The 27,310-nt window shown below is 42.7% G+C and overlaps 1 protein-coding gene across 6 annotated transcripts in view; it reads left to right on the top strand.

Moving 5' to 3' along the window:
- STYXL1 (serine/threonine/tyrosine interacting like 1) overlaps positions 1-27,310 on the top strand; it is a 63,488-nt gene that overhangs the window by 13,729 nt on the left and 22,449 nt on the right. For 5 of the 6 annotated variants that reach the window (XM_060032270.1, XM_060032274.1, XM_060032271.1 and 2 more), the window contains 3 exons: positions 16,426-16,487; positions 20,061-20,202; positions 23,893-24,038. In XM_060032270.1, coding sequence (XP_059888253.1) covers positions 16,426-16,487; positions 20,061-20,202; positions 23,893-24,038 — 350 coding nt within the window. The remainder of the gene's footprint in view (positions 1-16,425; positions 16,488-20,060; positions 20,203-23,892; positions 24,039-27,310) is intronic. The other variant, XM_060032273.1, reaches the window with a different exon arrangement.

The raw sequence follows: 27,310 nt of genomic DNA, 5'->3' as shown, positions 1-27,310 counted from the left end.
GCGTGTAAGTGGACCCATGCAGTTCAAACTCATGTTGTTCAAGGGTCAACTGTACAACTGATTTTTCTGTGTTGGTTTTCTGTCCTGAAGCTCTGCTGAATTCATTTATTAGTTCTAACAGGTTTTTTTTGTGTGGAATCTTTAGGATTTTTTTGTATATAAGATCATATCTTCTGTGAACTTAGATGATTTTACTTCTTCCTTTCCAATTTAGATGCCCTTTGTTTCTTTTTCTTGCTTAATTGCTCTGTCTAGGACTTCTACCACTCCGTTGAATAGAAGTAGTGAAAGTGGGCATCCTTGTCTCGTTCCTTAAAGAAAAGCTTTCAGTCTTTCACCATTGAGTATAATGTTTGTTGTGGGTCTTTCATATATGTTTTTTTATTATGTTCAGGTAACTTCCTTCTATTCCTAGTTTGTCAAGTGTTTTTATCTTGAAAGGGTGTTGAATTTTTCATACTTTTTCTGCATTGATTGAGATAATCATGTAGTTTTTCTTCCTCCTTCATTCGTTTGAAGTGGTAAATTAAATTGATTTTAGAATGTTGAGCCATTCTTGCCTTCCAGGAATAAATTCCACTTGATCATGGTGTATAATCCTGCTGAATGTGGTTTGCTAGCATTTTGTTGAGGATTTTTGCATCAGTGTTTATAAGGAATATGATCTGTATTTTTCTTGCTGTGTCTTTGTCTGACTTTGGTATCAGGGTCATGCTGGCCTCATACGATGAGTTAGGAAGTGTTGCCTTCTCTTCAATCTTTTGGGAAAAATTTCAGAAGGATTGATATTAATTCTTCTTTAAATGTTGGGTAGAATTCACCAGTGAATGTATCAGGTTCAGGGCTTTTTTATTTTCAGCCTAAAACATTTATATTTTAGTAAACACATGATAATTCCCTCTGAGAATGAATAGATATCCAGGTCATGAATTTCAAGAAGTTTATTATCATTTTTCAAGAAAATAAGTGATACACTGAATTCTTAAGTGTTACATTCCCAAGGAGTGGTGGATGAGATTCTTTCCTGAGAGCAGCTATTGGTTAATTAGATGTGGGAAAGGCCCTTTCAGGGTAACAGATTGGGGAGGCTACAGACAAGGGAAAAGCCTCAGTGCCCATACTATATTTGGCTTATTTTTATTTTATTTTTTTAAATTTAATTTAATTTTTATACAGCAGGCTGTTATTAGTTATCCATTTTATACACATCAGTGTATACATGTCAATCCCAATCTCCTAATTCATCACCCCCCCCCCCCCGCCACTTTCCCTGCTTGGTGTCCATACATTTGTTCTCTACATCTGTGTCTCTATTTCTGCCCTGCAAACTGGTTCATCTGTACCATTTTTCTAGGTTCCACATATATGCATTAACATACAATATTTGTTTTTCTCTTTCTGCCCTACTTCACTCTGTATGACAGTCTCTAGATCCATCCACGTCTCTACAAATGACCCAATTTCGTTCCTTTTTATGGCTGAGTAATATTCCATTGTATATATGTACCACAACTTCTTTATCCATTCGTCTGTCGATGGGCATTTAGTTTGCTTCCATGACCTGGCTATTGTAAATAGTGCTGCAGTGAACATTGGGGTCCATGTGTCTTTTTGAATTATGGTTTTCTCTGGGTATATGCCCAGTAGTGGGATTGCTGGGTCATATGGTAATTCTATTTTTAGTTTTTTAAGGAACCTCCATGCTGTTCTCCATAGTGGCTGTATCAATTTACATTCCCACCAACAGTGCAAGAGGGTTCCCTTTTCTCCACAGCCTCTCCAGCATTTATTGTTTGTAGATTTTCTGATGATGCCCATTCTGACTGGTGTGAGGTGATACCTCATTGTAGTTTTGATTTGCATTTCTCTAATAATTAGTGATATTGAGCAGCTTCTCATGTGCTTCTTGGCCATCTGTATGTCTTCTTTGGAGAAATGTCTATTTAGGTCTTCTGCCCATTTTTGGATTGGGTTTGTTTTTTGAATATTGAGCTGCATGAGCTGTTTATATATTTTGGAGATGAATCCTTTGTCCATTGATTCGTTTGCAAATATTTTCTCCCATTCTGAGGGTTGTCTTTTGGTCTTGTTTGTAGTTTCCTTTGCTTTGCAAAAGCTTTGAAGTTTCATTAGGTCCCATTTGTTTATTTTTGTTTTTATTTCCATTGCTCTAGGAGGTGGATCAAAAAAGATCTTGCTGTGATTTATGTCAAAGAGTGTTCTTCCTATGTTTTCCTCTAAGAGTTTTATAGTGTCTGGTCTTACGTTTAGGTCTCTAATCCATTTTGAGTTTATTTTTGTGTATGGTGTTAGGGAGTGTTCTAATTTCATTCTTTTACACATAGCTGTCCAGTTTTCCCAGCACCACTTATTGAAGAGACTGTCTTTTCTCCATTGTATATCCTTGCCTCCTTTGTCATAGGTTAGTTGACCACAGGTGCATGGGTTTACCTCTGGGCTTTCTATCCTGTTCCATTGATCTATCTTTCTGTTTTTGTGCCAGTCCCATACTGTCTTGATTACTGTAGCTTTGTAGTATAGTCTGAAGTCAGGGAGTCTGATTCCTCCAGCTCCTTTTTTCCCCCTCAAGACTGCTTTGGCTATTTGGCATCTTTTTTCTTTTTTTTAGAGAAATCCGTGTACCATCCAGGCATCTCTTTTTATTTTATTTTTTATTTATTTTATTTTTTAAACATTTTTATTGGGGTATAATTGCTTTACAATGGTGTGTTAGTTTCTGCTTTATAACAAAGTGAATCAGTTATACATATACATATGTTCCCATATCTCTTCCCTCTTGTGTCTCCTTCCCTCCCACCCTCCGTATCCCACCCCTCCAGGCGGTCACAAAGCACCGAGCTGATATCCCTGTGCTATGCGGAGGCTTCCCACTAGCTATCTGTTTTACGTTTGGTAGTGTATATATGTCCATGCCTCTCTCTGTCTTTGTCACAGCTCACCCTTCCCCCTCCCCATATCCTCAAGTCTGTTCTCCAGTAGGTCTGTGTCTTTATTCCTGTCTGACCCCTAGGTTCTTCATGACATTATTTTCCTTAAATTCCATATATATGTGTTAGCATATGGTATTTGTCTTTCTCTTTCTGACTTACTTCACTCTGTATGACAGATTCTAGGTCTATCCACCTCATTACAAATAGCTCAGTTTCATTTCTTTTTATGGCTGAGTAATACTCCATTGTATATATGTGCCACATCTTCTTTATCCATTCATCCGATGATGGGCACTTAGGTTGTTTCCATCTCTGGGCTATTGTAAATAGAGCTGCAATGAACATTTTGGTACATGACTCTTTTTGAATTATGGTTTTCTCAGGGTATATGCCCAGTAGTGGGATTGCTGGGTCATATGGTAGTTCTATTTGTAGTTTTTTAAGGAACCTCCATACTGTTCTCCATAGTGGCTGTACCAATTCACATTCCCACCAGCAGTGCAAGAGGGTTCCCTTTTCTCCACACCCTCTCCAGCATTTGTTGTTTGTAGATTTTTTGATGATGGCCATTCTGACTGGTGTGAGATGATATCTCATTGTAGTTTTGATTTGCATTTCTCTAATGATTAATGATGTTGAGCATTCTTTCATGTGTTTGTTGGCAGTCTGTATATCTTCTTTGGAGAAATGTCTATTTAGGTCTTCTGCCCATTTTTGGATTGGGTTTTTTGTTTTTTTGTTATTGAGCTGCATGAGCTGCTTGTAAATTTTTGAGATTAATCCTTTGTCAGTTGCTTCATTTGCAAATGTTTTCTCCCATTCTGAGAGTTGTCTTTTGATCTTGTTTATGGTTTCCTTTGCTGTGCAAAAGCTTTTAAGTTTCATTAGGTCCCATTTGTTTATTTTTGTTTTTATTTCCATTTCTCTAGGAGGTGGGAAAAAAAGGATCTTGCTGTGATTTATGTCATAGAGTGTTCTGCCTATGTTTTCCTCTAAGAGTTTGATAGTTTCTGGCCTTACATTTAGGTCTTTACTCCATTTTGAGCTTATTTTTGTGTATGGTGTTAGGGAGTGATCTAATCTCATACTTTTACATGTACCTGTCCACTTTTCCCAGCACCATTTATTGAAGAGGCTGTCCTTTCTCCACTGTACATTCCTGCCTCCTTTATCAAAGATAAGGTGACCATATGTGCGTGGGTTTATCTCTGGACTTTCTGTCCTGTTCCATAGATCTATATTTCTGTTTTTGTGCCAGTACCATATTGTCTTGATTACTGTAGCTTTGTAGTATAGTCTGAAGTCAGGGAGCCTGATTCCTCCATCTCCGTTTTTCATTCTCAAGATTGCTTTGGCTATTCGGGGTCTTTTGTGTTTCCATACAAATTGTGAAATTTTTTGTTCTAGTTCTGTGAAAAATGCCAGTGGTGGTTTGATAGGGATTGCACTGAACCTGTAGATTGCTTTGGGTAGTAGAGTCATTTTCACAATGTTGATTCTTCCAATCCAAGAACATGGTATATCTCTCCATCTATTTGTATCATCTTTAATTTCTTTCATCAGTATCTTATAATTTTCTGCATACAGGTCTTTTGTCTCCTTAGGTAGGTTTATTCCTAGATATTTTATTCTTTTTGTTGCAGTGGTAAATGGGAGTGTTTTCTTGATTTCACTTTCAGATTTTTCATCATTAATGTATAGGAATGCCAGAGATTTCTGTGCATTAATTTTGTATCCTGCTACTTTACCAAATTCATTGATTAGCTCTAGAAGTTTTCTGGTGTCATCTTTAGGATTCTCTATGTATAGTATCATGTCATCTGCAAACAGTGACAGTTTAACTTCTTCTTTTCTGATTTGGATTCCTTTTATTTCCTTTTCTTCTCTGATTGCTGTGGCTAAAACTTCCAAAACTATGTTGAATAAGAGTGGTGAGAGTGGGCAACCTTGTCTTGTTCCTGATCTTAGTGGAAATGCTTTCAGTTTTTCAGCATTGAGGATGATGTTGGCTGTGGGTTTGTCATATATGGCCTTTATTATGTTGAGGAAAATTCCCTCTATGCCTACTTTCTGCAGGGTTTTTATCATAAATGTGTGTTGAATTTTGTCGAAAGCTTTCTCTGCATCTATTGAGATGATCATATGGTTTTTCTCCTTCAATTTGTTAATATGGTGTATCACGTTGATTGATTTGCGTATATTGAAGAATCCTTGCATTCCTGGAATAAACCCCACTTGATCGTGGTGTATGATCCTTTTAATGTGCTGTTGGATTCTGTTTGCTAGTATTTTGTTGAGGATTTTTGCATCTATGTTCATCAGTGATATTGGCCTGTAGTTTTCTTTCTTTGTGAATCCTTGTCTCGTTTTGGTATCAGGGTGATGGTGGCCTCATAGAATGAGTTTGGGAGTATTCCTCCCTCTGCTATATTTTGGAAGAGTTTGAGAAGGATAGGTGTTAGCTCTTCTCTAAATGTTTGACAGAATTTGTCTGTGAAGCCATCTGGTCCTGGGCTTTTGTTTGTTGGAAGATTTTTAATCACTGTTACAGTTTCAGTGCTTGTGATTGGTCTGTTCATGTTTTCTATTTCTTCCTGGTTCAGTCTTGGAAGGTTACACTTTTCTAAGAATTTGCCCATTTCTTCCAGGTTGTCCATTTTATTGGCATAGAGTTGCTTGTAGTAGTAGTCTCTTAGGTTGCTTTGTATTTCTGCGATGTCTGTTGTAACCCCTTTCTCATTTCTAATTTTATTGATTGAGTCCTCTCTCTGTTTTTCTTGATGAGTCTGGCTAAAGGTTTATCAATTTACTACATCTTCTCAAAGAACCAGGTTTTAGTTTTATTGATCTTTGCTATTGTTTTCTTTGTTTCTATTTCATTTATTTCTGCTCTGATAGTTATGATTTCTTTCCTTCTACTAACTTTGGGTTTTGTTTGTTCTTTCTCTAGTTCCTTTAGGTTTAAGGTTAGATTGTGTATTTGAGATTTTTCTTGTTTCTTGTGGTAGGATTGTATTGCTATAAACTTCCCTCTTATTATTGCTTTTGCTGCACCCCATAGGTTTTGGATTGTTGTGTTTTCATTGTCATTTGTCTCTAGGTATTTTTTGATTTCCTCTTTGATTTCTTCAGTGATCTCTTGGTTATTTAGTAATGTATTGTTTAACCTCCGTGTGTTTGTGTTTTTTATATTTTTTTCCCTGTAATTCTTTTCTAATCTCATAGTGTTGTGGTCAGAAAAGATGCTTGGTATCATTTCAATTGTCTTAAATTTACTGAGGCTTGATTTGTGACCCAAGATGTGGTCTATGCTGGGGAATGTTCTGTGTGCACTTGAGAAGAAAGTGTAATCTGCTGTTTTTGGATGGAATGTCCTATAAATATCAATTAAATCTATCTGGTCTATTGTGTCATTTAAAGCTTGTATCTCCGTATTAATTTTCTGTCTGGATGATCTGTCCCTTGGTGTAAGTGAGGTGTTAAAGTCTCTCACTATTATTGTGTTTCTGTCGCTTTCTTCTTTTATAGCCATTAGCAATTGCTTTATGTACTGAGGTGCTCCTATGTTGGGTGCATATATATTTATAATTGTTATATCTTCTTCTTGGATTGATCCCTTGATCATTATGTAGTGTCCTTCTTTGTCTCTTGTTACATTCTTTATTTTAAAGTCTATCTTATCTGATATGAGTATTGCTACTCCAGCTTTCTTTTGATTTCCATTTGCATGGAATATCTTTTTCCATCCCCTCACTTTCAGTCTGTATGTGTCCCTAGGTCTGAAGTGGGTCTCTTGTAGACAGCATACATATGGGTCTTGTTTTTGTATCCATTCATCAAGCCTGTGTCTTTTGATTGGAGCATTTAATCCATACATGTTTAAGGTAGTTATCAATATGTATGTTCCTGTTACCATTTTCTTAATTGTTATGGGTTTGTTTTTGTAGGTCCTTTTCTTGTGTTTCCCACTTAGAGAAGTTCCTTTAGCATTTGTTGTAGAGCTGGTTTGGTGGTGCTGAATTCTCTTAGCTTTTGCTTGTCTGTAAAGCTTTTGATTTCTCCATCGAATCTGAATGATAGCCTTGCAGGGTAGAGTAATCTTGGTTGTAGGTTCTTCCCTTTCATCACTCTAAATATGTCATGCCACCCCCTTCTGGCTTGTAGAGTTTCTGCTGAGAAATCAGCTGTTAACCTTATGGGAGTTCCCTTGTATGTTATTTGTCATTTTTCCCTTGTTGCTTTCAGTAATTTTTCTTTGCCTTTAATTTTTGTCAATTTGATTACTATGTGTCTTGGTGTGTTTCTCCTTGGGATTCTCCTGCCTGGGACTCTCTGCGCTTCCAGGACTTGGGTGGCTATTTCCTTTCCCATGCTAGGGAAGTTTTCAACTATAATCTCTTCAAATATTTTCTTGGATCCTTTCTCCCTCTCTTCTCCTTCTGGGACCCCTATAATGTGAATGTTGTTGCGTTTAATGTTGTCCCAGAGGTCTCTTAGGCTGTCTTCATTTCTTTTCATTCTTTTGTCTTTATTCTGTTCCATGGCAGTGAATTCCACCATTCTGTCTTCCAGGTCACTTATCTGTTCTTCTGCCTCAGTTATTCTGCTATTGATTCCTTCTAGTGTATTTTTCATTTCAGTTATTGTATTGTTCATCTCTGTTTGTTTTTCTTTAATTCTTCTAGGTCCTTGTTAAACATTTCTTGCATCTTCTTGATCTTTGCCTCCATTCTTTTTCCGAGGTCCTGGATCATCTTCACTGTCATTATTTTGAATTCTTTTTCTGGAAGGCTGCCTATCTTCACTTCACTTAGTTGTTTTTCTGGGGTTTTATCTTGTTCCTTCATCTGGTACATAGCCCTCTGCCTTTTCATCTTGTCTATCTTTCTGTGAATGTGGTTTTTGTTCCACAGGCTGCAGGATTGTAGTTCTTCTTGCTTCTGCTGTCTGCCCTCTGGTGGATGAGGCTATCTAAGAGGCTTGTGTAAGGTTCCTGATGGGAGGAACTGGTGGTGGGTAGAGCTGGGTGTTGCTCTGGTGGGCAGAGCTCAGTAAAACTTGAATCTGCTTGTCTGCTGATGGGTGGGGCTGGGTTCCCTCCCTGTTGGTTGTTTGGCCTGAGGTGACCCAACACTGAAGCCTACCTGGGCTCTTTGGTAGGGCTAATGGCGGCCTCTGGGAGGGCTCACGCCAAGGATTACTTCCCAGAACTTCCACTGCCAGTGTCCTTGTCCTCATGGTGAGCCACAGCCACCCCCTGCCTCTGCAGGAGACCCTCCAACACACTAGCAGGTAGGTCTGGTTCAGTCTCCCCTGGGGTCACTGCTCCTTCCCCTGGGTCCTGATGTGCACACTACTTTGTGTGTGCCCTCCAAGAGTGGAGTCTCTATTTCCCCCAGTCCTGTCGAAGTCCTGCAATCAAATCCCACTAGCCTTCAAAGTCTGACTCTCTAGGAATTTCTCCTCCTGTTGCTAGACCCCCAGGTTGGGAAGCCTGACGTGGGGCTCAGAACCTTCACTCCAGTGGGTGGACTTCTGTGGTATAAGTGTTCTGCAGTCTGTGGGTCAGCCACCTGGCAGTTATGGGATTTGATTTTATTGTGATTGCACCCCTCCTACCGTCTCATTGTGGCTTCTCCTTTGTCTTTGGATGTGGCGTATCTTTTCTGGTGAGTTTCAGTGTCTTCCTGTCGATGATTGTTCAGCAGTTAGTTGTGATACCGTTGCTCTCGCAGGAGGGAGTGAGAGCACATCCTTCTACTCTGCCATCTTGAACCAATCTTCTATATTTGGCTTGTAATTCTGCTTTGTGTCAACTCTGTCAGTAAGAGAGTATATATTTGAATTATAATAATAAGGTGGTCTGCCCACCCCCTTGGTAGTGCTGTGTGCAGGGTACATGTGTAGCACCCTGCTTTTGCTCTCAACTCCTCAGAAGTGGCAGTTGGGTTGTTGGTCTTTTTGTATTTTGTTGTTCATAATTTTCCCAACTGGGCATGCATGTAGTTATTTTTAGTCCCTTATAGTTTCTTTGTATTTATTGCTGGAGGAGACTTTTGTCCAGGTGCAAGTACTGCAGCAAAGGGTCCCAGGTTCCAGCCTGTCTCAATGGGACAACCAGGACACGTACTGGGAGATCCCTGGGAAAGTGTGGATTTTTAATCTAGAATGTACTTGAGTTTCACTAGTCTTTTTCATTGTGTTCATAGGAAGTTGCAGCTGGTCTGCCAGCAGTCATACTGTCTCTCTTATCCTGAGTTTGTTGTGAAATTCTGAAGCCATAGGTAGCTATTATACAAGTGAGATTCTGTATAGTTTGAAGGAATAATCATGTCTCCTCATTCCAGGTTTGCACTTTCCAAATATCACTTAGAGTTCTTTATTCAGTTGAGTAGCCATATAGACACCAACCGTTTTTCTCAAATATCTGACTTAACACTGTCATTTAGGAAGTAGCTGTACCAAAACAGGCCAAAAAGAAACAAACACAAAAAAGAAATTACTGATGGCTGGTATTTGAGATGAAAATCCTTTCACTATAGAGCCTAGGGGTTGAGTTATTGCAAAATAAAAGCTGAGAGCTGTGAATTTACTACATCCATTCAAAATAAGTAGCATACAAAATACAGACTCTGGCATAGAGAAAGGATGTGAAAATCAGTTCAATGGATTGAACTTGCAGATTTCGTGTTTTCATTGCTCAAACTTGCACACACTAATATTCTGCAAAAGATAATTGCAGCAAAGAAAAATGACCTTTTGCAAATAGTCTAAAAGCATTCCTCCAAAGAGACCAGAGTAAACATGTGTATATAGGTATAAAGTGTTGCTGTTCAACACATGTTATTTCTAGAAAAAACTACATAGGTTAAAACTATGACAATATGCAACATCTTAAGCCATTATAGCAGCAGCAACAGCAACAACAGCAAAAATGGATCAAAATCACTGTTTTTATGGTGATTAACGTACCCAAATAAGAAATACTGATCAAAACTCAGGAAATAAATGCCTGGATGTCAGTTGTTGGAAAAACTTTTTGACATATTTAAGATCATTTAAAAGTGAAAGTGGAGTTCAGGCATCCAAAATGGATCTGGGTGGCCACGTGGATGTGGTTTTAGACATGTTCCTACATCACTGAGAGCTTGAATTTTCTGAACCATATAAAACTCATGGATACCACCAGCCATTTTCAAAACAGTATCTGCTAGCAGCTGCTAGCTTCAACCTTGTAGTATCAAAGTCTGAGCCCCCTCTTCCCGCACTGAAACTATGAAACATCTCAATCCCCAACCAATCCTTGCTTAACAAGCACCCTTACTTCTTGCCAACTCCAGTTCTGATTCCTGACAAACAATGTACGTAACCTTGTGAAGTTTTTTGCCCTTTATAAGCCTCCCCCATTTTGTAATCTGGCAGAACACACTTCAAGTGCTTCTTGAATCGGTGTCTCTTGGGCCGCGGTCCTAACAAAGCCCAAATAAACACCTTTTTGTTTCAATCAGGTCTCCATTTCTCACATTTTGGTTTACGTTTACTTCAATTTAAATGTCTTATCATCTCTAAAAATTTTTTAAGTGTTAATATTATATAAAGCAGGCAAATTCTTCAAATAATTTGCTATTAAGTATGCCAATTTTTATAGAGCTAAACAAGGAACTGAGAATAAGTTAAGGTGAAACAGGAAAAGATAGACATGGGGAAAAACAAGTTGTAACTGCACAAGGCAATAAAATGCCATCTTGGCCTCCTCATTTCAGTTAAACGCATGAGCTAACAGATTAGATGTCTGCTGGTTTAGCGTACTAACTCCCTTGGATTTGCTAAAATTTATACAACAATCAATAGGTATACATAAAGTCCTAAGGAAAAGAGTACCACTTAAAAATCAACATCGGAAACTATCAAAGCAATTTTCAAAATAAAAGATTGTCTATTACTGTGAATGAATATAAAATGTAATAGATATACAAACTAGGAACTAAAGCCTTGTCCAAAGTTTAATTACTTCTCCCTTTAGCTGCTTTTTCAAGGACGTGTACACTAACCAAAGGATGATTGAAATGTTTGCTGTGATCTTTTTCTTTTCTAAAAAAAGAAGCATAGAAGATACAAACAAAATCTCCTTCAGTCCCTTAGACTGCCAAGACTTCCTTTGCATTTCTTCTACTAGTTTCTTGTGGAACTGGCTGAGCCCTGTGCAGTCCAGAATCATCACTACCCTCTGACATGTTGTCACTTAGGTCACTTCCATCATGACTGTGGATGCATGCATCTTCATCAGTATCCTGAGACTCATCTATTGACATGGTAACAGGAGGTGATGTCAGTGTGGTTCTAGACACTGCTCCACATTTTTCTATTGGTGGGAGAAGAAACAGTGGTGAAATTGGTTCTCCACCTGCTGAGTTCTTACCAGGGAGGTTCTCTGTTGTGTTCTGATCATTTTCCATTTTACAGTGCATAATGTCAGCCTGTTAACTATCTGAAATTTCACCCTCTAGGTGAAATTCAGGTTTTATTCAGAGGATGAAGTACCAGTAGATTCCTTTATACTGGCAGCAAAACCAGCAAGACTCTTATCTGCCCCTTCTGCTGCTATTTTCTGAAGGGGAGCCTGTTTTCTTCCCTTTGGAGAGTAATTTTTGGTCTTTTGACGTCTCCTCTTTTAAGTTTTCCTTTGGCTGCAGTGGTGATGGTGGTAGGAGACCCTGTGCACCTGCACTTTCCTAGAGATGCTGCATTTTACTTTATGTTCACTCTGCATGTTGGACTTTTCCTTTTTGTTATCTTTTTGGAAAGGAGACATTTTTGGAAATTGGCCCCATGTAAAGAAGAAGATCTGTAGAAGGAGTTGTTTTCACCCGAGCAGGCCCCTTCTGAGCAGTCTTGCTGCTTTTTTAACTTGATTTACTTTCCAGAGTTATCATTTTACTTTTTTTTCTCATGCAGGTACTTTTCTTTTTATTCTCCTCTACTTTGCTGTCACCCTTTGGCACTTCCTGACTATTTTGGTAGAAAGCTTTTCTTTTTCTTTTTTGTCATAGGTTTTTCATCATTCACAGGATCATTTATGGAATGGGCTTCAGCTTCTATTTTCTTGTAACTTTTCTTGGTTTTACAGGATTTCTGAATCATTGCTGGTATGCACATCCATCTCTTTAGTCTCTGTTGCTGATTTGCAAGTTTTGGTAGACACTTGGATCATTGAGACATTACTATAAGCCTTTTTCTCTTTTAAAACATTCTCTTTTTTCTCCACTTTCAGACCGTTATTGATTTTTAAAATATATTGTATCTAGCAACCTTGATGTACTCTCCTACTAATGCTAATTGTTTGTGATTCTCTTGGATTTTATGTAAAACAATCATTTATCTGCTTATAACAAAAGTGTTATTTCTTCTGTTTCAATTCTTAAGTCTCACTACATTGCTATACCCTTTGCCCTCCAGTACAGTGTTAAAAAGGAACAGTGTGTTATAAAGCAGAAACTAACACACCATTGTAAAGTAATTATACTCCAATAAATATGTTATAAAAAAAAAAGGAACAGTGATGATACCAAGTCCAAGCTCGTACTGCTCACTGCACCACAGGCCAATAAATCAAGAGATGAGTTGTTGGGGCAAGGAATAGTGACTTTATTTGGAAAGCCAGCAGACTGAGAAGATAGTGGACTAGTGTCCCAAAGAACCATCCTACTTGAGTTAGAATTCAGGCCCCTTTTATACTAAAAGGGGAGGGCATGTGGCTGGTTATTGCAAACTTCTTGGTGCTGGCCAGACTCCAGAGGGTATGTAATAATCCTTTCTTCTTGCAGCTGTCCACATAGGTCTGGTCACAATGTTCCTGTAAACCTCCAACAAGACAAATGTTATACCTTTTAAAGGTCAAGCCTGGGAGTCAGAACCTTGAGAAAGGGCTAGTATATATATTTCATGCTGTAGGCAACATTCCTTTACAAAGGTGCAGAGCCAGCATGACTAAGCACAGGCAGCAGAGCACAAAGGTTAGAGATAAAGGAATAGATCCAATATGGAGTCAGGTTTGTTCTTCTCTGTTACAGTGATAGTGAGCATTTTGTCTTGTTTCTCACTTTATCAATCAGTATGATGTTTACTGTAGATACTGAGTAATTTACCTATCACATTAAGGAAGTTACCATATATACCTAATGTACTAAGAATTTTTTTCATGACATGAATTGAAAATTTTCTTAATTTGTTAAAATGAACATAGTTTTTCTCCTTTAATATCTTTAAAAAATTATTTATTTATTTATGTTTGGCTGCTTTGGGTCTTTGTTGCTGCACGCAGGCTTTCTCTAGTTGCGGCAAGCGGGGGGCTACTCTTAGTTGTGGTGCGTGAGCTTCTCATTGCGGTGGCTTCTCTTGTTGCGGAGCATGGGCTCTAGGCTTGCAGGCTTCAGTAGTTGTGGCACACAGGCTCAGTAGTTGTGGCTTGTGAGCTCTAGAGCTCAGGCTTGGTAGTTGGGGCGCACAGGCTTAGTTGTTCCACGGCATGTGGGATCTTCCCGGACCAGGGCTTGAACCCGTGTCCCCTGCATTGGCAGGCAGATTCTTTTTTTTTTTTTTTTAACTTTTTGGCAGGCAGATTCTTAACTACTGCACCACCAGAGAAGTGCCTTCTTTAATATCTTAAAGATTTTCTAGTATTATTTTCTAGTATGACAGAATTCCTACTAGATCATGTTATATTATTTTTTGTGAACACGGTTAGGTTTAGCTTCCTATTCATTTCAGATTTTCGCAGCTATATTTATGAGTGAAACAAGCTTATAATATACTATACTCAGTTTCACTTGTTTTTAAGCCATATAGACCATGTCACTGACTTCCTTTGCTCAAAATTATATGATTAAGTTTCGCTTATGTTGTTGTATGTAGCTATACTGTAGTTTGTTCGTTTTTGTTGTTAAATTATGTTAAAGATAAACAAAGCCAGACACTAATCAGAGTGGTGAACACAGAGTTTAATCGGTAGTATACCCTTGCCATAGGGAAGAGTCCAGTGTGAATGGAACTCCACCTCAATTTGCACAGAGGCAACTGGGCCTTTCAAAGGAAGAGTGAGGGAGTAGGGAGGGAGATGAGTGGAGCTCAGTCAGGGAAGTGAAAAACTACAAAAAGGGGATGGGAGTTGGACCATGTGAAACCCAGGGGGGTTTACTAACTGGTGCTTATCCGAGTTAGGTTCTTACCCTCCACAGGGCCTGGGAGACAGGGGCCCTATCTTCAGGTAGTTCTTTGGAAGCCTTGAGTTTCCTCAGGCAGGCACCTTACTGGGCTGGAGTCAGCCCAGGGATGTGGTCTTGAGCTGTTTCTAAATGTGTCTCATAATACAGGTGTCTTCAGATGAAGGTACCTTCAGATGCCTGAATTTGTAAGTTCTTTATAAATTCTGGATACGAGATTTTCTTAGTTATTTGTATTAGGGATATTTTCTCTCAGTCTCTGGCTTGCCCTTTTGCTTTCTTAACGTTGTATTTTTAAATTTTTTATCTATTTATTTTTTGGCTGCATTGGGTCTTCGTTGCTGCATGCGGGCTGTCTCTAGTTGCGGCGAGTGGGTGCTACTCTTCATTGTGACGCGCGGGCTTCTCATTGCGGTGGCTTCTCTTGTTGCGGAGTACGGGCTCTAGGCACGTGGGCTGCAGTAGTTGTGGCACGTGGGCTAGGTAGTTTTGGCTCACGGGCTCTAGAGTGCAGGCTCAGTAGTTGTGGCGGACGGGCTTAGTTGATCTTCCCGGGCCAGGGATTGAACCTGTGTCCCCTGCATTGGCAGGCAGATTCCTAACCACTGTGCCAGCAGGGAAGTCCCCTCAATGTCGTATTTTAATGAAAAGAGAAGTTTTAAATTTTAATAGGATTAGGTTTATCAATGTTTTCTTTTGTGGTTAGTGCTTGCTTATGTCTTTTTAAAAAAAATAGATGTTTTTTAGAGAAGTTTTAGGTTCACAGCAAAATTGAACAGAAAGTACAGAGTTCCTGTATAACCCCTGACTCCCCCCACACCCCACAGGTACAGCCTCCTCAACTGTCAGCATCCCAAACCAGAGTGGTATAGTTGTTACAGTTGATGAACCTACATTGACACATCATTATCCCGTAAAGCCCACAGTTTACATTAGGGTTGATGTATTGATACGTTCTGTGGGTTTTGACAAATATATAATGACATATGTCCATCATTATAATATCACACAGAATAGTTTTCCTGACCTAAAAATCCTGTATGTTCTGCCTGTCCATCCCTCTCTGTCACTAACCCCTGGCAGCCACTGATCTTTACAGTTTTGCCTTTTCTAGAATGTCATATAGTTGGAATCGGACAGTGTGAAATGAAGCCTTTTCAGATTGGCTTCTGTCACATATATGCATTAAACTTTCCTCCATATCTTTTCATGACTTGATAGCTCTTTTCTTTTCAGTTTTATTAATATTCCATTATTTGGATGTACCACAGTTTATTTATCCGCTCACCTACTTAAGGACATATTGGCTGCTCTCAAGTTTTGGCAGTTATGAAAAAGCTACTATAAGCATCTGCGGTCATACGTTTTCCACTCATTTGAGTGAATACCAAGGAGCACAGTTGCTGTTAAGAGAATGTTTGGTTTTATTAAAAACTGCCAAACTGTCTTCCAAAATGGCTGTACCATTTTACATCCCCACCGGCAACAAATGACAGTTCCTGTTGCCCTGCATCTGCACCAGCATCTGGTGTTCTGTGTTTTGAAGTTTTGCCATTCTGATAGGCATGTAGTGGTATCTCGTGTTTCAATTTGCATTTCCTTGATGACATATGATGTGGAGCATCTTTCCATATGCTTATTTGCCATTTATCTTTGGTATGGTGTGTCTGTTCATATCTTTTGCCCATTTTAAAAATTGAGTTGATTGTTTTCTTGTTGTATTTTAAGAATCCTTGGTGTATTTTGGATAACAGTCCTTTTTTTTTTTTTTTTTTGATAACAGTCCTTTTTAAGATTTATGCATAACGGTTCTTTTTAGGATTTATGTTCCATGTTCCTCCCAACTTAGAGGACATCAGTACCACAACTTCTGTCCTCACAGGGGCATTAGAACCTCAACTCTTAGGCTCTAGAGTCTGAATTTGTTTAAAATTCCATGGAGCATTTAGTATGAGGCTACCCTGACTTTGATTTCTCCCCTCCCTGCTTTTTTTGACCTCAGAGAGAACTTCCCCTAAATCATAGATGCGGAGTCTCACTGTTCCTTATGGGGGGGATATGGGTGTGGATATGAGGGGGCAGGGGAGTTATATGGGCAGCCTAGAATAGGACAGCTACACGCTTTGAATTTTAAATTCACGACAAGTGTTGCCTAACTGCCAAACAAATATATGTTAATGCTGATGTAAGTGCTCTAGTTTGGTCATGTGTTCCTTTGCAAGTGCAGTTATTAGTTAAATACTTTTCCTTTTCAGATGTGCGTTCCAAACGGGAGTACGATGAAAGCCATGTGATTACAGCCCGTCTTGTGAGGAAGGTATATGGGCAGAGTCAGAATCTGGGGCTACCTTACAGGGGGGGGCGGAGAATGGGAGATTGTGTCCGAGGTCCAGGAGGCAGCACTTACTACTGGACACTGTGGGCGGCAGAGACAGGACTGCCCTTGTGCGTCCACCATGAGGGTCTCCTACACTGTTTCACACTCCTTAAGGTCTCCCCACTGCCCCCCACGGTCAACAGCTTCATTAAGCAAATGTTGCTTTAATTCCTTGACTTGCCAGGCAATGTTCCAGACCCTGGGGATACAACAGAATATAAGATGCCCTTAATTCATTCTCCCTGCCTCATGGAGCATCTCTTCTACTTGGGCAACAGACAACAAGCCATAGAAATAGTTAGTATAACCCAGAGACAGAAGCCCCTTCCCTACCCTCCCTTCCATTTCCATCCTGTCTTCCTATTCCCGGCCCAGCTTTTATAATGCCTGGGCCCTGCAGGCAGTCACCGGCCTCGCTCCTGCAGTGAAGCCCTTCCCTCCAGTCCCATAGGGAGTCTTCTCTCTCTGGTCACTGCTGAGCATGGCAGCCTTCACTTGGGCTCTACCTTGACCCCTCCCATCCTGACCACATTCTCTTTCCTTGACGTCCAGGTTCTCCCTTGCTTCCCTGGTTTCTTCTCTACCTCTTTGGTTCAGCTTCATTTTCTCCTGCTGCCGCCTGAAGAAACCACTACCCTGTTCTTGTATATCTGTTGGTCAGTATACTTTCTTCAGAGATTTCATCCAAGCTTACAGCTTCAGCTGTCCACATGCAGTTAGCCATCCTGTCAATTTTACTTCCACAATTCTGTCTTGCAATATTTCCCCCTTCTCCCTGTTCCCACTGCCACGTGCTGCTGCGCACTCCACCTCTGGCCCTTTCCCACACAACTGGCCAGGGAGCCTGTGCCCTGCCTCAAGTATTTTTCTGGGATAAGCTTGCTCTTAACACCTCCCTTTCCCTGCCCTAGTGTGTCATTATCTGCTTTTTTCCTCTCTGGATTTTCAGTTTTCTGGCTCCATACTCTAGCTCTTCATCTCCATTTCAGGCCTTCCTTGGTGTTTTGCAGCTGATTCAGAGCCCCTTCGTCCTGTATGGCTTTCAGCTTCCAACTCACCTCTCAAATCTGTGTGTTCCTTTGATTCCGGCAGTACCCCCGGCTCTGGAAAAGAGGCATTCCCTCTGCCTCAGCCCCTCGGCCAGGCTGACACCTCACACCTCCCCTCCCCTACTTTCTGGCCAGGAGGTTACAGGCCTGAAGGCTGGAAGGGAACCCCAGCATGAGCAGGACACACAGCCCCCAAGTCGGTGTTCACACACCGGATCTGGTTCCACCTCCCTCTCCAGCCTCATCCGGCATGCTTCCACTCTCCCCTGACACCTCCACAACCTTGTCCTGCCGTGTTTCCTGGGGTCTAAGATGCTCATTTGTCCTTGTATTTTAACACTTCTGAGGTTGGAATATATCCTACAATTGATTTGCACCTTAAAGTGACAAAGTCTTTTCCCCCGAAAATGAATGTGGCCACAACATCTGTTGTTTTTCTGCCTGGCACCTCCACTTTTTTGAGGGGAACTCCTCCTCTCTCTGCTTAAATCATGGGGGGTCTAGTGGTGCTCCTTAGAATAGGATCCAGGCCCTGGCCACGGTGATTGGCCTGGGAAGAAAACAGCAAATCAGAATTGGCATTAGGGAAGGCTGCTCTGGTGGTGGGGTTTGGAGGATGGGAGTCTGACATTGCTGGTGGTCGTGACTAAGGCTTCAGGACAAAGTGGTCTGAGAAGGTGAACCCAGTGTGCAGGGGACACAGAGAGCAGCAGGGCCCAGGAGGGAGGTCTGGGCTTTAGATCACCGATTCAGGTCTTCCCAGGACCACTTGCTCCCCGCCCTGCCTGAAGTAGCGTTATGTGCCAACACACCTCTCCTTCTGTGTAGACTCCTGATTGCAAATGTTATGAAATTGGTGGTGCATCTTACAACCAATGGTCTCTTACAATCTAGGAAATGACAATATGTGTGGTCCCTTGGACACATTGCTCTCTGTGACCCAAAGCACGTGTATGCTTTGTTCATCATTGTATCCCGGGTGCTCACTCTGGTCCCTGGCATCTGGGAGGTGCTTGGGACCTATTTGTTAACTAAAAATGAATGACGGGTATCTGTTCCTTCAGCCTGGAATGCTCCCCCAGCCCTTGTCCATCTGGCAAATTTCCACTTGCCCTCACAGTCTCATCTCAAATGCCTCCTGTCCCATGAGACCCTTCTGAGTCCTCCAGGCCAACTCGGGCATTTCCCTTTTTGTTTTTTTCTTTTTTTTTGTATCTCCGTATTTCAGAACCTAGCACAGTGTGAGTGCAAAGTGAGTCCTCAGCGAATGTTTATTAAGTGAAAATGGATGTTGGGCCACAACTCTCCTGTGCTCCCACCTGCTCAAGCCTCTAGGGGCTGTTCTCGCCGTTCCCCTTTTGCTCATGCTCTTCTCCATACCCAGAGCCTTCTACCCCCGCATTGTCACCTGTCTAAGTCCTGCTCGTCCTCTGAGCACCACCTGTCTCCCAATTCTGTTAGACGAATATGATTTCTCTCCTTAGAATCCTGGAGAACGTCCTGGGTCTGTACTTCCAGGGGCCTTACTGCTCTGCCTTGCAGTACAGTAGATGCACACTCGTCCTATCCCACCTGAATGTCCTCTGTCAGGGCCTCTACGACAGTCAGCTCAGGTCACAAGGGACAGAGCCAGGCTCAGGTTCCCCTGAGTAGTGGGGGCTTTCAGGAAGCATTGCGAACAAGTGAAGACCCACCTCTCTGCTGCTACCAGCTGGGCCTTCCCGAGCTCTGGGACACCCTTTGGAGTCCTGGGCAGTTCTGGTACTGGGAGAGGTCATCCCCTCCTTGGCAGAAGACACCTGTTGTTGCTGCCCTTGTGGTCCAGCATAATGATGACTCAGCCAGTCCCCAGCTCCTCCTCATGACCTCATTGCTGCTGTCTGCCCATTCCTTCCTTTAACCATATTTATGGCCTGCTGTGTGCCAGGCACTGTTCTGGAAGCTCAGGATACATCAGTGGCCATAAAGGGACAAAAGTTCCTGCTCTCACAGAGCTTCCATTTGAGCTTACAGCCTGCCTCATGATGCCTGCTTGCTTATGACTTCTGTGCATTCAAGCCTTCTGCTCACTGCCCTCTTCATGGCAGAGTTTGGATTCGGTCCCCAATGCCAACACTCTCCCCCAGACAGAGAATGTCATTAGTTAAGGTGGCCACGACTGCTCTCATAGCACTCATGCCAGGGCACCTAAAGGGCTGTGGGCTGGTCCATAGACCACTGTTCTTTGACCCGGCAGTTATCTCTGGCCCGGTCAGCTGTGGTCAGCTTCCCCCAGGAGGGAATATGGGTGTGGCAGGTCCTTGGAGTTCAGCAGACTCTCTGTCCACTGTCAGCGCTCCCGTGCCTGTGTGTAGTCAGGGAGGTGGACACCGTCCTAGCTCTGGCTCCTCCCGGTGCTGGCGTGCAGGGAATACGGGTTCAGCTGGACCCACCTGCCAGCAGCCTTCCTTTGTGGTTTCTTTAGAGGGCGGGTGAATATCTTATCCCGGAGTCTGTGGATCTGGAGTGTGTGGAACACTGTGTGGTATATGATAACAACACCAGCTCCCTGAATGTCATCCTAAAAGGCGACAACGACGATGACAACGCTGATGAAGGCGATCAAGGTGGGTTTTTACAACAGCAGCAAGAATATGAGTTCAGTTACTGAGCACTTTTGTCACGTGCCAGGAGCTCTGCCTGGGTCACCTCATGCAGTCTGCAGAGCAGCCCGATGAGGATGGCAATGCCAGGAACTGGGAAGGGCCTGGGCTTTTTCCTTCCTGTGCAAGATGACAGGTGAGCCTGCCGTGGTTCATGGATGCTGGCAAAAGACATGAGGCTCCTGGGTCAGAGACAAAGGGCTTTATTTCTCAGAGCAGTAAAAGTAGCCAGAGTGCAGTGGGTGGTATTATGGAGAACTCTGAGCTTAGGGGGCTTGAATCTTTTTTAACAAATGGGCAGAAAGCCTGCCTGCCCTTGGCTCTGGAGGCAGAAACTGTCTCTGTCATCCAAGGCTGTTTGTTATACACATATCCTTGAAAAGCCAGTGCCTTTGTTCAGAGGCTATGTAGAAACACGAAAGACCATGGAGAATTGTGCCCTAATAGGTAACATCCCCACTTTATTGATGAGGAAACTGGGGTCCAGGAAGGTGAAGTAACTCATTCCCCAGGTGTGAGACCATGGGTATCTATTGCTGTGTAACAAATTACCCCAAAACGCTGTAGTTTTTTTTTTTTTTTTTTTTTGCAGTACACGGGCCTCTCACTGTTGTGGCCTCTCCCGTTGCGGAGCACAGGCTCCGGACACGCAGGCTCAGCGGCCACGGCTCACGGGCTCAGCCGCTCCGTGGCATGTGGGATCTTCCCGGACCGGGGCATGAACCCGTGTCCCCTGCATCGGCAGGCGGACTCTCAACCACTGTGCCACCAGGGAAGCCCAACTCTGTAGTTTAATACCATAAACATTAATTATATATTCGTTTCTGTGGAATTCAGGAGTAGCTTAGCTGGGAGGTTCTAGCCTGTCCTAAGGTTGTAGTCATGACGTTAGCCAGAACTGCTGTCTTGTGAAGGTTTGGCCAGGCCAAGATAATGTGCCTCTGAGATGACTCACTCACATGGGAATAGCTAGGAGTCCTCAGTTCCTCACTGCATGAATTTCTGCATGGGGCTGCTTAGATGGCCTCACGACAGGGCAGCCGGTATACCCCAGAGCAAGTGATCCAAGAAAGAGGGAGAGAAAGGGACAGCCATGTACCCTTTATGACCTAGTCTTGGGACTTAAACAGTCACTCTTGCCACATTCTATTCATTAGAAGCAAGTCACTGAGTACAGCCTACCCTCAAGGAGAGGGGAATTAAAACTCAACCTTTTTAAAAAATATATTTATTTATTTATTTATTTGGTTGCACCATCTTAGTTCTGGCAGGCGGGCTCCTTAGTTGTGGCATGCGAACTCTTAGTTGCAGCATGCATGTGGGATCTAGTTCCCTGACCAGGGATCGAACCTGGGCCCCCTGCATTGGGAGCACCACCAGGGAAGTCCCTAAACTCAACCTTTTAAAGGGAGGTGTTTGAAAGAATTTGTGGAGAGTTTTTTTTTTTTATTCAAATGGAAAGTCACAAAAATTATAATCATCCTCATCAGTTCACTCAGTCCCATGTAATTAATTTTTTTCATCTTGATCTTTTGTTAGCACTTTTATGAATTCATCAGTTTTCCATTAGAGTTCTGAAAATGCTTATTCATTCAGTTCAGCAGTATAGTCAGTTACCAGAAACCTGTACTTGTCAGAGTCTTTCCCATGAATTCGTTGAAGATGAAACCCTTTTACAGGAACATTTTTGCAAAAGCATCACAGTACACCCAGAACTGTCTGTAAATGACAAAGACTTAAAAATGACCACGGTTAAAGAGTTGATGGAAGTTCATAATAATGCAGTTAACAAGGAAATTTAGTTATTTCTGAGACATACATTTTAAAATAATAACTAGAATTATGACTTATAATATTATACCAGAACATATAAGATTTTTATGAATTTCATGTAATGTCTGAAACATTTATATTAACATATTTCCATACAAATAACCCAAAGAAAGTTTAGTATCAGTTTTTTTAAAGAACTTTTTTGAATTTTATTTATTTTTTTATACAGCAGGTTCTTATTAGTCATCAATTTTATACACGTCAGTGTATACATGTCAATCCCAATCGCCCGATTCATCACACCACCATCCCCACTCCCCGCGGCTTTCCCCCCTTGATGTCCATATGTTTGTTCTCTACATCTGTGTCTGAACTTCTGCCCTGCAAACCGGTTCATCTGTACCATTTTTCTAGGTTTGTGGAGAGAGTTTTTAAACCACCACACCTAGCAAGTGCTGGGGCCAGGATTCAAACCTGGGCAGTTTGGCTCTGTCTGGTCTCCTAAGGCCAGGGTAGTGATGCTGGAGAACAGTGCGGTCACTCCAGCCACACGCTGGAGCGTGGTCAGTTCTAATCTGCTTCACTGAGGCTCCACTGCATTTTCCATTCAGCCCCTGCTTTGGGCTGACCACCCCTTGCTGCTGCGTGTGGCTCAGTGACTAATATATATGGGTGGAGTTCCATGGGTTGGGTATTCACACCAGCGGTCACTGGGTGGCGCTAGGCTTCCACCTTTAATAAAACCAGTCTTCTCAGGAGGTCCTTAGCCAGGAAATTGTCCCCTCTTTCCTAAGCTCATCCTGTTGGTCTCCAGTCTGCAATCCTAGGATTGTCGGCTGGACCCTGAAATCCTAGGAAATGTTGGTCAGTAAAGACAGCGCCGTCTGCAGTCTATACCTGACCTCACTTTAGTGCTATGGAGCCCCCAACCTCACTTGGTAAGAAATCACAACCACAGAACAACAAAACCCCAAAACCACACGCATATAATTTGCCTGCTCATGGAAAATTGCACAGTCGGGGGCAGCTGCAGTGGCTGATGGCTTGATGGCCGCAGCATCCTTTGTTTACTGATATGGCAAGCAACATTCTTTGTCCACAGTATATACCAAGAGAAATTAAACATGTGCACACAAAACCTTGCACATGGATGTTCATAGCAGCCTTATTCATAATAGCCACAAAATGGAAACATCCAAATAGTCATCAATAGATAAATGGGTAAACAAAAGGTGGAGAGCCACACAGTGGAATATTATTCAGCTATGAAAAAGGATGGAGTGCTGACACTTGCTGCAACATAGATGAACTTTGAAAACGTTATGCTCAGTGAAAGAAACCAGACACAAAACGCCACATATTGTATAATTCAGTGTCTATGAAATGTCCAGAATAGGTCAATCCGTAGAAATTAGATTAATGGTTGCCTAGAGCTGGATGTTTGGAGGGAAATGAGGAATGAAACCCTCTAACTGGTACATGGTTTCTTTTGGGAGTGATTAAAATGTTCTGAAATTGACTGCAGTGATGGTTACACAACTGTGAATATAATAAAAAACATTAATTTATATACTTTAAATAGATGAATTGTATGGTATATAATATGTGATATTGTATATATACACACACATTCCCCTCATGCTGAATCATCCTTCCTTGCAACAATATGAAAAAAAAAATGAAATCTCGGAGTTTATAGAAAAAGATCAGCTTACTTGGTGGTGAATTGCTTTTTAAATTTTAATTGTAACATTCACCTCTATTTATATTTGCTTCAGCTTTCTAGACAATTGCTTTTCAGAATGGAGTGCCTATCCACTGGGCCTTTAGGCAAATGGTGAGCACACAGGGGACATTGATCTCTTTGGTCTCTACTCTTAGGAATTGTGCTTGGAGCTGCCGTTGAGTGTGGCAGAACCCTGACTCACCTTGCCCGCCACCCCATCCGTATCCTGAGAGGAGGCTACGAGAGCTTCTCGGCCATGTACCACTTCTTCCGGACACAGAAGATCATCTGGATGCCACAGGTAAGGCAAGGTGCTGAGCACAGGCAGGCTTGGATGGGAGCATGGCCTTCCCCTGGGGACCGAGGGGCAGGGAGCAGGGCTGGAAAAAGAGGAGAAGGAGACAGATGACATGGAAAAGATGGAAGAGATGTCAAAGATGGCTTGGGAATGAACCTGGGGCAGCCAGGAGGTCCAGTCCAGTATGATGAATTTATAATCGCCAGGTTCAGGCAAAATCCAGGGCGGTGTTTAATACATGAGGTTGGTTCAGAGGGCAGGGAGCCGGGGCAGCGTGTTCTGGATGGTGGGTCGTGGTCAAAGTCACACGGGCAGGCAGGGCCATCATGATTCGAGGCTGCCTCGCCATCCTTAGCCGTCTGGCCTCACAAACCCTGGCTGGGTCCAGAGGATACAGTAAAAATTGGGAGACGGGTTGTAATAAGGTGTGGCCAAGGGATGCACCAGATGTCTGGAGCCTGGAGGAGCACTTACTTCCTGGAGCCAAACTGGGTGGCAATGATAGGCAGGCAGGGACTGGTCCCTGGGGGCATTTTATAGTATTTGGTTTCTTGAAGGGTCTGAATGTAATGGAATGTGAACCTGCAGAGGTTTCATTCTTTCCAGCAATTGCCTTCAACTGTGCTCTCATTCTTGCCCTTTGCAGCATCATGGGCAGATTCCATACTTTCTGGCCGCTTTCGGTTATGGACAATTTCAGTCTAGTCATATTATAAAACAGCGGGGGAAATGCGCCTATGAACTGGAATTTGATGATATTATATTATTGTTATATATTTCTTTAGGTTGTGATGACATTATTATGGCTATGTTTTTAAAAATATGAGTCCCTATCTTTTAGAGATACATAATGAAATATTTATAATTAAAATGATATGATGTCTGGAATTTCCTTCAAAATAATCTGGGGAGGGTTGGGGAGTCAGGGGTATAGATGAAACAAAATGGGCCATTGGTTGATAATGCTTGCAGAAGGGTGATAGATCCAAGGTTTGTTATACTATTCTCTCTACTTTTGTGTGTTTTTGAAGTAATTTTTTGAAAAGGGCATAAAAACAGTCCAGTACAATCTAGGCTAGTTTAACATTCCGATCTCAACTCAAATCTCCTCTCTTCTCATCTTCCAGAGCTGGGCAGCCTTCCATTTGCTGGGGGCTGAGGGCTGGGAGTGGGGAGGGGTGTGGGATAGCTTTATGGGCATCTCCTTACGTCCCCTCTTCTGGGTCTGGTCCCTTTGGTGCTGGGGGTCCAGCGTGGGCCCTGTCTTGTGTGGCTGCCTGTTTGTCAATGGTGGGGAAGTGCCTTCTCATTCTGCCCCAGCCAGCTTCTGTGCGCTGCTGCTGGCCTTTGTTGCTGGTTTTCTTGGGGCTGTGTTCAGGGGGCCCCGTCTGTTACTGAGCATCCTTCAGAGAGAGCCAGCTGAGAATTCCTGACAGGAGTACCCCCAATGCCCTTCCCTTCCCTTGGTAGCTCATGACCTCCCACCACGTCCATATTCTTTCAGCTGAATCCCAGAATGAGCCACAGGGGAGTGTGACAGTAGGGAAGGAGGCCCCTTCTTGCCTTGCTGGCTTGGCTGCTCCAGTCGGCCTGTGTGAAAAGCTAGGGACCTGTGTCTGGGGTCATACCTGTTGCCAAATGCAGGGTATATATATGTCAAGTTCTCCAAAGGCCTTCTTCTCCTTCTTCCACTGAGCTATGATGTTCAGCTCAACAGGTGTACAGCCAGCCTCCCCGTCCTGCCAGGCACTCCTCCTCGCTCCTAGAGGAGCACCCTTACTGGCTTTGCAGTGATGGGAGGGACTCTTTCTGATCTGAAGACGTCACATGCTGATACCTCACCTTCTTTATTTTTCTTTTAAAGCTTTAGGAAGGTGGAATTGGCATAGGATGAACTGCACCTATTTAAAATGTACAGTTTGGTCAGTTTTGACATGTATGCACCTGAGACTTGTCCTTGCCCCCAGTCTTCTTAAGTAGATTGGGAAGAGGGGTAGGGTGGTGGCTGGTGGTATCTAGCAGGGCCTGGATGGGTGAGTTCTACTCTGCTTGTATGTGGCCCTCTTTAGAATGTACGTTCCAAGTATTTGCCACTCCCTACTTTGGGACCTTTGTTATTAATTCAGGGGCAAGAGTGAGAGCCCCACTCCCTTCCTGTTACGTGTTCTGACACAGTATAAAGCAGGAGTGTCCCTACTGCTCCCCAAGGAACTCCTGCGAGGGGAGATGGAGGCACAGAATTTGGGCTCTGAGACTGCCCCTCTCCTTTAGACACAGTGATTTCTAATTTCCCGTTTTATATGTGGTACCCCTTAAATAAGATTTCACTTTGAGCAAAGGGGTTCTGTGACTAGGGCACGTGTGAAGACCACACTAGAGAGAGATGCTGGTGAGCCACCAAGTGGTTTTAAGTCCGGGGAGGGGCACCTGGTTAGATTGCCCTTTAGAAAGATCAACTCTGATTGCAGAGCAGAGCCCAGACCAATGCAGGCAGAGTGGGTCTGGGGAGACCTGCTAGGAGTCAGGGATGAAGAGGAGAGGACAGATTCAAGAAATACTTAGGAAACGGCTTCGATTAGACATGGGGCAGGGGGTATGGGAGAGGGAGGAGTCTAGAATAATGCCACAGTTCAGGTGCGGGTGACAGGTGGCCAGTGGTGTGGCTCATTGAGAAGGGGACACAGGAGGAGGCGGTGGCAGTGTCAGGGGAAGGCAGTGGGCTCGGTTTGGGCATGTTAATTTGTGACACCAGTTTCTTTTACATTTGTCAATGTGGTTGTCAAAATCGTGTCCTCTAGAATTAACAGCAGAGCTTCTTTTATCCGTCCCACACCCTCTTCCGCACAGCTGTTACAACCACAAAGGAAGCTGGTTTGAAAGTGTCAGGAAGAGTTGACAGATTTGTGGTGGGTATTGTGTGAGATTTTCCGAAAGAAACCAGAAGGATTTCATTTGGCCCCCGGCAAGCTGAGCGTCCTGGGCGGGATCACCCTGAACCCTGGGGAGTGCTTTGGGTCACATCCGCAAGTAGTGGGCCTGCCTGCATGTAGAAGGCCGTGTGTCTCACAAACTTGAGGGTTTGCTTAGCGTGGTGTCTGCTCATTGATAAAGGCTTTTGAGGCTAACAGTTTGGGAGGAATGCGGGCTTGTGGTAGGTTCACGGTGAGGCGAGATGTGCTGAAGCCAGAAGGCTCTGAAAGGCTCAAGTGGACAGCAAAATAGCTTGAGATACTTAAGATGTTATTTCTGAGTCAGACTTGGAGCCAGAGGCATTT

Source organism: Delphinus delphis, chromosome 15 (genome assembly GCF_949987515.2).
Source record: "Delphinus delphis chromosome 15, mDelDel1.2, whole genome shotgun sequence".
NCBI classification, from domain to species: Eukaryota; Metazoa; Chordata; class Mammalia; order Artiodactyla; family Delphinidae; genus Delphinus; species Delphinus delphis.
This window is presented reverse-complemented; position numbering and strand designations above follow the sequence as displayed.